This window comes from Curcuma longa, chromosome 5, assembly GCF_044706935.1.
Source record: "Curcuma longa cultivar G26 ecotype Majalengka, Jawa Barat chromosome 5, ITB_CL_G26_1.1, whole genome shotgun sequence".
NCBI lineage: Eukaryota > Viridiplantae > Streptophyta > Magnoliopsida > Zingiberales > Zingiberaceae > Curcuma > Curcuma longa.
This window is the reverse complement of record NC_133865.1, coordinates 9120747-9133086: the sequence shown is the minus strand read 5'-3', so window position 1 is coordinate 9133086 and position 12340 is coordinate 9120747. Positions and strand designations below refer to the sequence as shown.

Genomic DNA, 12340 nt, shown 5'->3' with positions numbered 1-12340 from the left:
AATAATATTTCTAATTTAATAAAAATAATTTTGTTTTATAATTTTTCTGTGATCTTATTCCTCCATATGCTTACCAATATAACAGTGACAACGGCTAGTGACTCTTAACGGTTTGGATGTAACACTTGTAACACGCTACTTTAACCGTGTGCGTTTATTTACTTGTAACACGCTACTTTTAACACCCTTCCTCATCGTCCTCTTCACAGAACTCCGAGGAGGAGAAGAATCATGGCGAAGATGAGCGCCAGAACGTCGCGCTATCCTCTTTTTGTTTGTTGTTTCAACACTATGATGTGAGAAAAATCCAGCATTTCTTCTTCTGGTTGTTTGGAGGAGAAAAAGATGGCTTTTTTACCTCTTTTTGACCATCTGTATTGCCAAGAAGAGAGCTTGGAGATGGAGGAAGGAGGAGAAGAGGTAGTGGAAGTGGTGTTTCCGCTCGGAGAAGACTACGAGACCGAGAGCCATGTGCTCTCGGTCGTGGAGGCTGCCACAGGGGAAGATTGGGAGGCGGTGATGACTTCTTTGGCCGCCAGGGAATCGGAGGCTCTGCCGCAGCTCGTCGATGCTGGGGATGGCGCCGATTTACACCTTCGACGGGCGAGGGAGGAGGTGGCGGAGTGGGTCGTTCTCGCCGCCGCTCGCCACGGGTTCTCCGCGCTCACGGCGCTGCTCGCCGTGAGCTACTTCGACCGGTGCTTCCTCCCGTGCGCCGGCGGCAGCGGCGGGCCGCTGCATCTCCAGGCCGACAAGCCCTGGATGGGGCGGCTTGCAGCCGTGGCGTGCCTGTCCCTAGCGGCGAAGGTGGAGGAGACCCGCGTCCCTCTGCTGCTCGAACTCCAGGTTCCGCCACCACCGTCGCCAGTGGAGGAAGGCGGGTACTTGTTCGAGCCGAAGACCGTACGGCGGATGGAGCTCCTGGTGCTCTCCTCTCTCGGCTGGAGGATGAATCCTGTCACCCCTCTCTCCTTCATCCACCACCTTCTCCCCCGTCTCTGTTCCGGCGGCGGCGGCGGCATTGCTGCCCGTATCCGGGAGTTGGCCAGGCGATCAGAAGTGGCGCTTCTCTCTGTAATAGCCGGTGGGTTATCTTCAGAATGCTTCCTTTCAGTCAAAACTCGATCTTTCCCCTCCAATCTAATGAATCTTTTTCTCTATTTATCGAAGATTGGAAATGGGTTCGATATCCAGCATCGGTGTGGGCGGCGGCAGCGCTGCTCCTTGAGACGGAGCCGCAAGAGGCTCACCGTCTCATTTCCCTCCTGAAACCCTCCAAGGTTGGATTTTTAGTCACTTCTCGCTCCTCCCTCGTCGCTCCATTATTGTACTTTTCCCTGCTAATGGCTAACACCATCTCACACTCCACAGGAAAACCTGGAACGATGCTACCAGCTAATGGTGGAATCCATGAGCGCCACCACTGCGATTGACCACAAGCGCAAGCACTCTTCCCACTCGTCGCCGCCGAGTCCATGTGGAGTGATCAGCTCCTGCTTCAGCGGCGAGAGCTCTTGCGATTCATGGCCGCTGTGGCCTTCCCCTGTTTCGCGCTCGCCGGAGGCGGCGGCTGCTCCTCCTCTCAAGCAGAGGAAGTGCAAAAAGGAGCAATTTTGACTGCCGATTCGCTGCTTAATCTCGCGAAGAAGATTAAAAAAAGCAGAGACAAATGCCTGCCCTTGTTCAATTAATCTGAAAAACTCTTGTCTTGTCTCCTCAAGTTCTTATCAATGCATTGCTTCTTTCTCATTGTTCATCGCCATAAAATTTTTCTGTGACAAGAGAAAACAGAAAGCTTCAACAACCACAACAATGGCGTCGATGACTTGTCTGCGAATGGAGGGAAATCAATAAAGAAGAAGAAGAAGAAAGTAAAGCGAGAAGAATAAGGACCTTTGCTTGCCTGTCGGAGATCATTAATTATTCATGCTTTGATCTCTTCACTTTAACAGGGATTTGACATCAAGATACCAAGCGTGGACTTCCGAATCCATCGATTAGTTTACTAAACCCGAATCTGGGTACTTAAATCTTCCCACCTCCTTGCAACCTCTGCTATGTTTGTCATTACTCGTTCCGAGGCATCAATCGCCTCCTTTTGCGGCGTCGATTACAGCGAAGCTGGTGGCGTTTAAAGTTAAAAAAGCTTCTTTTGTTGGATTATAAATGGATCATACGCAGTTGATGATCATGATCAAAGAAGAGAGAGAAAAGAGAAAGAGAAAGGAGCGTGCCTCGGATGCTGCGTTCTTTCCCTTCCTTTTTCTTTTTCAATCCTTCAATTCTGGCGTGGCCAAAAATTTTGAGTTTGGACTTCTGCATCAACTGCTAAATCATTCAAAACAAACTGCTAATCTTTCTGCCGTCATTTTTATTTTGCTATCTGAATTGGCTGATTGAAATAAATGATCTTGTGATCGCCGACACAAGTGCTCCAGCATTTCTTGACGATGCTTTCTTTGATCCAACCTAATCAAACAACTCTTCTGTGTGTTCATGAAGCAACCTAATCCGAGGACAGTGAGGACAGCCATTTTGACCTGGAAATCCAGGTCTTTTCTGGGTTCATTTCAGTACAGCAATCTTAGTTTCCAGTACTGCAAGCAGATTCTTTGCAGCCTTTATTAGCCTTGCTGCCTTTAAACCTAAACGCTGAAAGCAATGGTACGAGCTACCTTATGTTTAGAATTAAATTTTTTTTTAATAATTCAGATATTTAATTTTTACTATCCTATTAATCACTAGGGAATCAACACGAGCCCCACTACCTACACGGGGCCACAAAATTATATATATATATATATATATATATATATATATATATATATATATAGAAATACTATCCTGCGGTCCTCCTTCTGCGCTTCCATCCGATCCAGCACTGATCCAGCCGCTGCCACATCGCCGTCCGGCCACCGAATCATGCCCGATGGACGCGCAGCTCACTGACGCACATCCCGACGTCGGATTCCGGCCGGATAGTGGCCGGAATCCGACGAATTCGATCGGAATCGACCGCTCGGCACTGGCAGCCAATTCCGACTAAATCGCGGCCGATTTCCGACCAAATTCCGACCGGAGACCGACCGAGGAAGGACCAGTGGCCGCCGGCGGTCCTTCCTCGATCAGTCTCCGATCGGAATTTGATCGGATTCCGGCTGCGATTTGGTCGGAATCGGCCGCTCGGCACTGGCAGCCGATTCCGACCAAATCGCGATCGAATTCGTCGGATTCCGACCACTATCTGGTCGGAATCCGATGCGGGGATGTGCGCCGGCGAGTTGCGCATTCATCGGGTGTGACGCGGCGGCCGACGGTGGCCGGACGGCGAAGTGGCAGTGGCGAGGAGTCGGAGGAGTGCGCACAGGTCGCGCAGGATACAGACCGCAGCATAGCAAAATTATATATATATATATATAAATTTGGGACCACTTAACAAGGTAATGCAAAACATTCCTAGCAAATACAGAAGATATATTGGATGTCCAAATTGAGACATTTGCAAATGTCGATATCGAACTGGGCTCTGGTGCTGCTCTTTTAATTTAGACACCATCGGAGTCAAGTTAAAAGTTGTTCTCTATTTTTACCCTGAGACCTAAACTATTAATCTCCTTTTCGTCTTCGCAGCAGGCAATTCAGCTTCGTCTCCTTCCAACATTTCCTCTCTCTCTGCAACAAGCCAACAAGCAACACCATTCGTCTGGACCATCTCCTTCTCTCTCCGTAGCAAGCAATCCTCTGTCTCCGAATTCTTTCTCTGTAGAAAGTTAACAAGCAACGCCCTTTGTCTGAACTGTTTCCTTCCCTCTCTGCAACAAACACCCCTCACGTCTCCTTTCCTCTCCGTAGCAAGGCAGCAAGCAACGCACAACACCCCCTTCGCACAGCAAGCAAGGAATTCTTCTCAAAAGTAATTCTAATTTTTTTTCTTGTTCAGTAAAAAGCACCAATAAATATACATGACAGACGGTGTAATGTCATAAAATTTTCAAACTCTTCAGGTACAACGTTTTCTAGATGAAATTTGAATACTCGTTACTTAGAGAATCCGTCTCACATCTTAGCAACACACCGTAACTCCGGAGGCATGTTGAGGATTAACTCTTAAAATCTTGAACAGGTAGATGAGTTGAATGGAGAGTGGTGTGAGGGCTGGGGTGAGAGCAAACTGTGCCCATTAATTTTTTTTTGTTTTTGTTTCAGCTTTGTTCCGGCTCCAATAGCTCGTCCACCTTCTTCCTTTTGAGGGGCACAAGATATCTTTTTTGTCTCGAACGGTAGAAGCATCAAAAGGTTATCCGGACCCACTGGGCCCCCACAATTATTGTCGAGTAAATGATGAAGAGGACCTGCTCCACTCCACCCCACTTGATACTGCTTTTCTTTACTGTTTCATGAAGAGGTAATCATTTCAGAGCTCAATACAATTTGTGTGTACCTTGAGGCTACAGAGGAGTAAAAAATTATAGACGAGAAAATTAAAGATTTTTTTTAATGCTTTTTTACTTTGCTCCATCAATGTCTCTGTGAATATTTTATCTATTTAATTTTTATTGTACTTTTATTTGCATATTAAAGAGATAATAACTTCTATTGGTAGTACAAGTGGATAAGAAGTTCTTCCTTGGAAATTGCTGGTGATTAGGGGCTCTTGTTTTGCAAGCTTATGTTCAAGCTCTTGGTGTCTTATTACAAGCTTATTTCACTTGTAATAATATCAAAATATGTTTTTCTTATTTATCTATCCATGTGGATTTTATGGATCTCATGACAGTTTTTTGAATGATTTCTCTCCGGGTTTGAACAGAATTAATCACCGTTCCGTTCGCTATTCTTTAAATCTTAACAGAATCCGGTTCGTAGTTACTTATGTTCAAGCTCATCAAAGGCAGTTGAGTTCATATTACATACAAACTAATACTCACGGATACGACTCAATAATACTTAAACTTGAGTAGCTCTGCTTGCTATAACAGATGCATATTCCACAATGGTTTGATCCGGTGACCTCTTCAGCTGAGAAAAAAGGGGAAATAATGCAGAAGATCGAAGGAAGGATCTGCAAACAGCATGGTCACACATCTTACGCAAAGCAAATAGAACGATCTTAAGGGGAGATTCATTTTGAGTTCTTCCTCGACTCGGGCTCAATGCATTCTGCGAATAGTTAGAGACCATCTCCAACAACGCCTGGCAAAACAAAGAAAATTTAAAACCGTGATAAGAATGTATATATAGACAATACATACTATGAGCAACTTGGTGGGATGTATGCTAGATCCTGAGTTCAACGTGCAATTGTATTGTTAACAAACCTGCATGGCACCCTTAGAAACAATATCTTCACATAGAGCACTTGAATTTCGAACGAGATTGCTAAGTGCACCAGCAGCATTCAGTTTTGTTTTATCTTCTTCGGCTGCGAGTAGAAGCATTGTTAGTTGAGGTATGCATCTTCGGAGCTCTTCATACAGATCATCATTGTGGTATGCAGCATTCCCAACCTGATCATAGAAGAATTGAGCATAGAATGAAAAAAAACACAAGTTACAATTTCGGGAAAAAAAACATAATGAATGGACATGTTTGGTATATTGACGAATGATGAATCATGGAAGTTTGATATCCATTTTAGATATCAGATAACCATAATGTGAAGGACCTCTATATAACAGAATAACTAACCAGATGCCTCCTCCATATAAGCACAGCAAGGACCTCTGCATGACCATGTGAGACGAGACTAAATGTGGGTATAGTGCTTACCCACCAGCAATTCTCTCCCACACTCATCATGACTAAGTGATGCAGGAACTATGCGCATCTTTATGTGTGGCATGGTATAAACTACCAACAATCCCTGAATCCCAAACCTCAAGTCCACCAATGTGAGTGGTGGAGATGGTTCATCCAACATGGCTCAGCAATGCATCTAGCTTTGAAACAAATTTGTTGCACTCAATTCACTCGTTCAGCAAAGCAGAGTCCCATTCTAAATCGACTATCCGCTTAGGGGAAGGGTGCCTCCTTCATATAAGCTCACCCGATGGTTTGCAAATGTACTCAATTATGTGAACAATGTTGGCCACCAAGCTCCAACAGGATCCTCACAAAAATATAGTCCTGTTTCTCTTAATTTATCAACTCAACCAGGTTTAAATCCACACACTAATACTGCTAGAGTTCAACACGGTTGAGGTTCCTGGTAACCCACAATCCCTTCTTCTCCTTCCAATTTAATCCCTCCCACCCCCTCTTCTATTGCTCCACCAGCCACCCTCTTCCTTTCGTACAAAAGCACTTTGACCTCTTTTTTTTTCTATTTTATGCATCAAGCTTAGCACAAATATGATACCTCAGCTTCAATAAAACACAATAAGCCCCTCTTGCGAGCCCAAATTAATGTCCCACTTCCTTCATTTTTTAACCTTTTATCTCAACTATTGTAAAGAAAATTCTATAAATACAAGAAACAGCATGGCAAGTTTTACTAGCTACTTACAGCAAAACAAGCAAATTTCCTAGTACGTCTGTCTGGGTCAGCACACCTGTCAATCAAAATATCAATGACCTTATGATTTGCCTGCAGCAAAAAAATATATATATATCAAGGGTTATATAATTAGCAAACTTATAGGGAGAAACTGATGGAATATGAACGTAATCATATATATCTTACAAGTGACTTGTAGAAGTAGGAACTGTGCCGACACATATTACCAATGGCACTGCAAGCTTTTGCACGCACATCAGCAGAATCACTATTAAGAAAGTCCTTGAGAAATTGCAACATACCAGATTGGTCAATGGCTTCATAGAAGTCCTGTGCCAAAGGATTTTCAAGATAAAAATGATAAAGTAACAATAATAAGATATAAAGCCAGGTCCCACTGAATACATTGTATAATACAACCTCAATTATCATAGAGGAAAGTTCGAATCTCTTACACATAATCAACAGAAGAAAATGTTATAACCAAAGTATACTAGAATAAATCTACTTAATCATGCTCATATAAATTGAGATCACCCAATAATGTTTCCTTCATAATCAACAGAAGAAAATGTTATAACCAAAGTATTCTAGAATAAATCTACTTAACCTTGCTCGTATAAATTAAGATCACCAAGTAATGTTTTCTTTGCAGGCAAGGTCAATACTACTGTACCTTTGACATCCGGGCAAGGTCAGAAATAATCATTAGAAAATCCAGCATAGCATCTTTAGGGATTGATTGGCCGCCCAACAGCTTTTGTACTCTGTTTGGAGATAAAAGACCTTCCTTAACAAGTTGCAGTGCTAAAGGTCGATATCCAACCATTTTTGCAACCATAGCAATAGGCCTCGACACATCTTCCAAGTCAAGATAGTCCAAGCTGCAAAGTATACGACCAGGAAAATTGACCTGCAAGTGAAAAAAACAAAGACGCCAGTTCTAAAGCGCAAACAGCATGATAGAGCAACAGAATCCTTGTAATTTTACCTCTGAAAGAATTTGAATATAGTAAGGCATATTGTTTCCAATAGCTTTGACTAATTCTTTATTTTCAATAGCAACTCTGCCACCAGGTAAGCCAGTATTTAAGAGGAAGCCACTGTTAATCGAAGCTGATGTTGATGGCATGTTGGGGGCACTCTGTACTGCAACAAAGGGAAATGCCAGAATATCAACAATTGCATTCACTAAATCTCTATTTCCAGGATGGCCGCTAGCATGACCTTCCCAAATGGTCAGTGAAATTAAGTGTTGATCCGACAATAAGTCAGTTATTAGCTTCACATGCTCTTTTTTGAAAAAGATCTCATGAAGCACTCCACCAGTGAGACAGCTACACAAGGAAGAAAGTGCCCAAAGTAGTCCAGCAGGAGACAGCCCTAATCTAACAATTTTGCAATCTTTTCCATTGGCGGGATCTTCTACAATCCCATCTGCTAACAAACTAATGAGAAGCTGAGGTATTCCATTAGAACATGCTTGTTGAACAGATAGAGGACCACCCCATAAAAGCCTCATTTTCAACAAACCAAGACAACCATCATTGGATTCTACGTACCTCAAGACCAAGTCATTAGACTTTGTTTCAATTTCATTAGAACAGCGAAGCTTTAGTAGGTTACGTAGTGTTGCCATAGATGGCAATATAGCAAGTGTATTTTCAGAGATAGAGTTCCCACACGAGCCAATATCAAGAGATAAAATTGATGATAAAGCTAGCATGGCTGATGCACAGTGAGGTTGAATGGAACTTGCCATAGAATCATCCATCAAGGAAAGATGTGCAAGAACTGAAAGACGTGAGCGCTGCTTTTTCTGAGAACTAGAAAGAATGTATGACGAAGAACACTTTCCGACTGATCTTAATCGATCAGCAATTGTTGCCAAAGTAATGCAACAATGTACAACCAAACCACGAGGATTTGACAGCTTACATTTTGGAGTACTCTTCTCTCCTGAATCCTTGTTTAGATAAGAAGCACTCAAGGATAGTACAGAAAAAATATCAGATACAATAGTTCCATCAGTTGCCACATCTGTTTCAGCAACAATATCTGATGGATCCAACAAACCACAGAGCACAGTGCATGCAGAAGGACTCAGAAGACAGATCCTTGACATAAGCTGAAAAATAAAAGCTCTGATAAGCCAGATGCATATTAAAAATCAGATCCAAACATCAATGATTCAATTTGCTAAAATAACAAGTTCCTGAATTCAATGTCACGCCATTTGAAGTGTGATTCCTAACACATAATGTGGCACTGACTCATATTAAAGCAACAAGGGTTGTTAAGGAATTGATTATAGAAATAGAAAAGCCATTTATATCTATATTAGGTTATCCAATCAATCTAGGATATTTAGAAACATTTAGTTAGCATGTAATCAGTTATCATATGAATTCTTCAAGTGAACCTCTCACCGGTTAAAAAAAGAAAATACTGAATGCATAATATAACCAATCCCAAACAGTGCTATCATGGTGCAAATAAGATAAAAGAAACATACTGATTGAAGTCCTTCAGTGAAAAGAAAACAGATTTATTTTTTTCCTCGAAAAGGAGAGATAATATACCTGAAGAGTGGCAGACAATGCAGACTCCAACCCAGTGTGAAAAGAGTAATAAATGGCAACTTGAATTGCTTTTGATTCAACAAATAGTTTCACAAGTCTTGTAATAACTTTAACTGGTTCCTTATGGAGTTTTAGGGATTGCTCATATTCCATAATATCAGGCTGCAATGAAAGTTGCCTACGTGAATAGACCAACGGGAAAACATATGTTTGTTCTTTTGCAAAAATTATTTCCACTGCATTAATCAGACACCAAATGGCCTTGCATGCTTCGCATGCAGCTGGAACCATATTGGAAGATCCTGACATGAGACTTGTTCCAGAAATAGTTAAGCATTCAAGCAAAAGCTGGAAAACTGAAGATTCACTAGCACAATCAACCATCTGGAGCAGAAACCTTTCCATTGGCTTTGTGCTTTCATATGATGTTGATTGTTTTAGCTCACTTGTAGCACGGTACAGCATAATCGCAATGCATGCAGTAGTTTCATAGTGGATCCTACCAGATGTATCAGTAGTTAAAGCTAGCATCTGCAGCAGAGTTATAGGATGATATTCTCAATCAAAAACCAGTGAATAAGTTTTGCAGGACAAACAGAAGTCACCTGAGAGTAAAGATACACTAGAGCACTCCCATGCTTACAAAAAGAATCATGACTTCCACTACCAGTAACTTCCAATAACTTCTTCAAAATAGAAAGGCTCTGCAGAATCATCAAATATTAAAATTTAGTCCAAAAGATCAGTGTACATTGAAATACTTGTTGATGGTGATGAACTGCATGGACAAAAACAGAAATACTATTTAACCATAGAACATGAATTTTGTGTCTGTCACAAACTCACACTCAGTTTATAATTAATCAGGAAAAAATGTCTTATCAAGGTTCAGAAAGACCTTAATGCATATGCCTTGAGCATCCCCAAGCTTCACTTCAATGAGGGCAGCAGTGAATTCAAGAAGCACACATATTAGGATGTCAGAAGATGTACCCGGTTGAAGTGTTCCAGAAGCAATTAGATTTGTCAGAATTCTGAATGACTGGCTCACATTGTCGATATTAAGATCCCTAGAAATTTAATAAAAGGCACAAAAGGTTTGATTAGAACAAGAATTATGATTATAAAGAATGCTGAATTGTGACTATAAAGAATGCTATGAAATAATTAGAGTATTTCTATCTTACAATTTTCTGAACTACTACCATGCTTACAATTAACTGAACTACTACCATCTCTAGACTAAAGGTGCTAAAAACATGATAAGTTTGATCAAATCATAAGTTGTAATAATGAAGGACATAACAGAGCTTTAATACACTGCAAATGGCCATGATTCTTTGGTTCAAAAATTGCATTTTTTTTGTAAAACGAACTTACTCTTGAAAACCATATCATGCCTTAGAACCAAACATAAAATGCAGGATCAAGGCATAAAAGAACAGATAATATGGTCTCAGTTATGGAGAAGAAAGTGAACCAAAGAGTGTTGACATGAGAAAAACCTTTTGATCGAGACTGTTTAACAAAGAGCCGAGATCATGCAAAGGGCATGTCTAACCTTGTTAATAGCATTTCGGATAATTATAGATTTGACTAAACTTCATCAAAGTTAGCTCTGTAGCCTTATAAAATTATTTTCTAGGTCAGAAAGACCTTAATATTAATGGAAAACATGATGTTTGAAAGAAACGGAAATTAATATTTTTGTTCAAAGAGAACCAGCATACATCAAATGCAAATTCATCAGACTGGGCTACCTGAGGGAACTAGGTGATCGCTTGGACCAAGTTTGCAGAGGATGTAAAACGACTGATAACACTTCAATATCATGACTGATATTACTTGCACCTTTTACTGTCCGTGAACCTTTTTCCAGAGCATCCAAAATTTGGTTGTCTGAAAGCAAGCGGAAAATGTGGGATTTCTGAGGTCACATAAGAAATACTTATTCTATAGTAGAAACTATACTAGTACAGAAACACCAAAGAATATATGATACAGTATATCAGACTTTCAAATTGACAGAATCATCCAAATAGTTCGGGAACAGAATCTGAAAAACTAAATTCCACCTCTTTGTCCTTGATCAGTTCTGCAAATAAGTTATGAGAAAAAGATTTATTACCCTAAAAATCATTCAAATGATTCACAAAATCAAGTCAGAGTAAAATTTTTAGGTGATTTTTAATATATTCATTTGAATCCTAATCTCACTTATGCTTACTCTATCAATTCTAAAAAGATGCTTCCCTTAAGGAGTACTGCGCCAATAGTAGCCATGTATCTGTCAAACTTTTCCTTATTTGGATAACAATCCTAATATGCTTCTGTGGTCTATATGACAATGAAAATTATGCATCTTTGTCTATTAAATAAAAGGATGATAGACAAACCTAATAGCAAAATCTCAACACTAAGTGTCCATCAGTTGAGGCCCATTATGCTTAAACTAAAAACACACATTGCAGCAGTAATAAAACCAGGTAATAAAATATGTGCTACAACTTTTTTTGAATTTCTGAGTTAGCGGAGCACAATTTATTAAAATATTACAGACTGATATGTAGCAAGGACAACCTATATAATTGGGTTGTGCGGCTTGTTTTGTTGTAGATTGATATGTGGCATGAAGTATCGAATACAAGGAAGGATCTTGGTGAAAAATAAGCCTTGACCTACTTTTAACAAAGCAAGGAAATATTAAATGCAAATAGTGTGTGGAAGTCTCTATGGTATGGCAACAGAGGTGCCGTCCAAATATTTAGAATCTCCATCATACGACCTACAACCACTCCTAGAGATTCTAAGATTTTCTTACAGATCTTACTACTGGACCATTAGTGGTGTCGTAACCCGCATTGGTATGTGGTCCATGTTGCACTGAAGTGGTCCTTCACAACTAGCATGCATGCTCATTGGAGGATGGCATCTTATTGACCTTCCTACTCACTCATAGCAACATCTCAATTATATGGGCTCTCTTCTTGTTCGCTAACGTTGCTTTAATTCACCCATCCCAATATAGCAATTCAAAGCCCTAACGTGGAGCATCTATGTTGTGGTCTAAGTCATCATGCTTATTTGCATCAATGGGCCCACCGGACAAGATGGAATTGTGGCATTGCACCTAGTGCACACTATCCTAGTGACCAAGTAGGCCCTGGGCAATAACAAATTCCCTTCTTAGTGATTCATGAGTAAAGCCCAAGTTTTTGGTGGTCTACCTGTGTCTTCTATCGACCTCCTCTTAGTAGTTGAG

General features: G+C 40.8%; 2 protein-coding genes across 2 annotated transcripts; one reads left to right on the top strand and one right to left on the bottom strand.

Moving 5' to 3' along the window:
- The first annotated feature begins 345 nt into the window (after positions 1-345).
- Positions 346-1702, top strand: LOC141829766 (cyclin-D3-2-like). Its single transcript, XM_074717280.1, has 3 exons — positions 346-1084; positions 1171-1280; positions 1372-1702. The coding sequence occupies exons 1-3, from the start codon at positions 346-348 to the stop codon at positions 1615-1617; spliced, it is 1095 nt and encodes a 364-aa protein (XP_074573381.1). The 3' UTR covers positions 1618-1702.
- Positions 1703-4789: 3087 nt separating this feature from the next.
- Positions 4790-11361, bottom strand: LOC141829819 (serine/threonine-protein kinase TIO-like). The gene is made up of 12 exons (XM_074717319.1): positions 11344-11361; positions 11154-11207; positions 10839-11005; positions 9977-10148; positions 9684-9782; positions 9079-9609; positions 7488-8624; positions 7173-7409; positions 6683-6826; positions 6506-6586; positions 5319-5507; positions 4790-5193 (listed from the first exon to the last, which is right to left on the bottom strand). Exons 1-12 carry the CDS (start codon positions 11359-11361, stop codon positions 4948-4950), a joined length of 3075 nt encoding a protein of 1024 aa, XP_074573420.1. The 3' UTR covers positions 4790-4947.
- Positions 11362-12340: the final 979 nt, after the last annotated feature.

Excerpts from the sequence above, each read along its gene's own strand:
- LOC141829819 (XM_074717319.1), bottom strand. Across the intron at positions 10,149-10,838 it reads CGATCACCTAGTTCCCTCAG|GGATCTTAATATCGACAATG; the intron begins GTAGCCCAGTCT and ends TTAAATTTCTAG. Across the intron at positions 9,610-9,683 it reads TAGTGTATCTTTACTCTCAG|ATGCTAGCTTTAACTACTGA; the intron begins GTGACTTCTGTT and ends ACTCTGCTGCAG.
- LOC141829766 (XM_074717280.1), top strand. The coding sequence starts at position 346 with ATGGCTTTTTTACCTCTTTTTGACCATCTGTATTGCCAAGAAGAGAGC. Across the intron at positions 1,085-1,170 it reads GCTTCTCTCTGTAATAGCCG|ATTGGAAATGGGTTCGATAT; the intron begins GTGGGTTATCTT and ends TATTTATCGAAG. Across the intron at positions 1,281-1,371 it reads CCCTCCTGAAACCCTCCAAG|GAAAACCTGGAACGATGCTA; the intron begins GTTGGATTTTTA and ends CACACTCCACAG.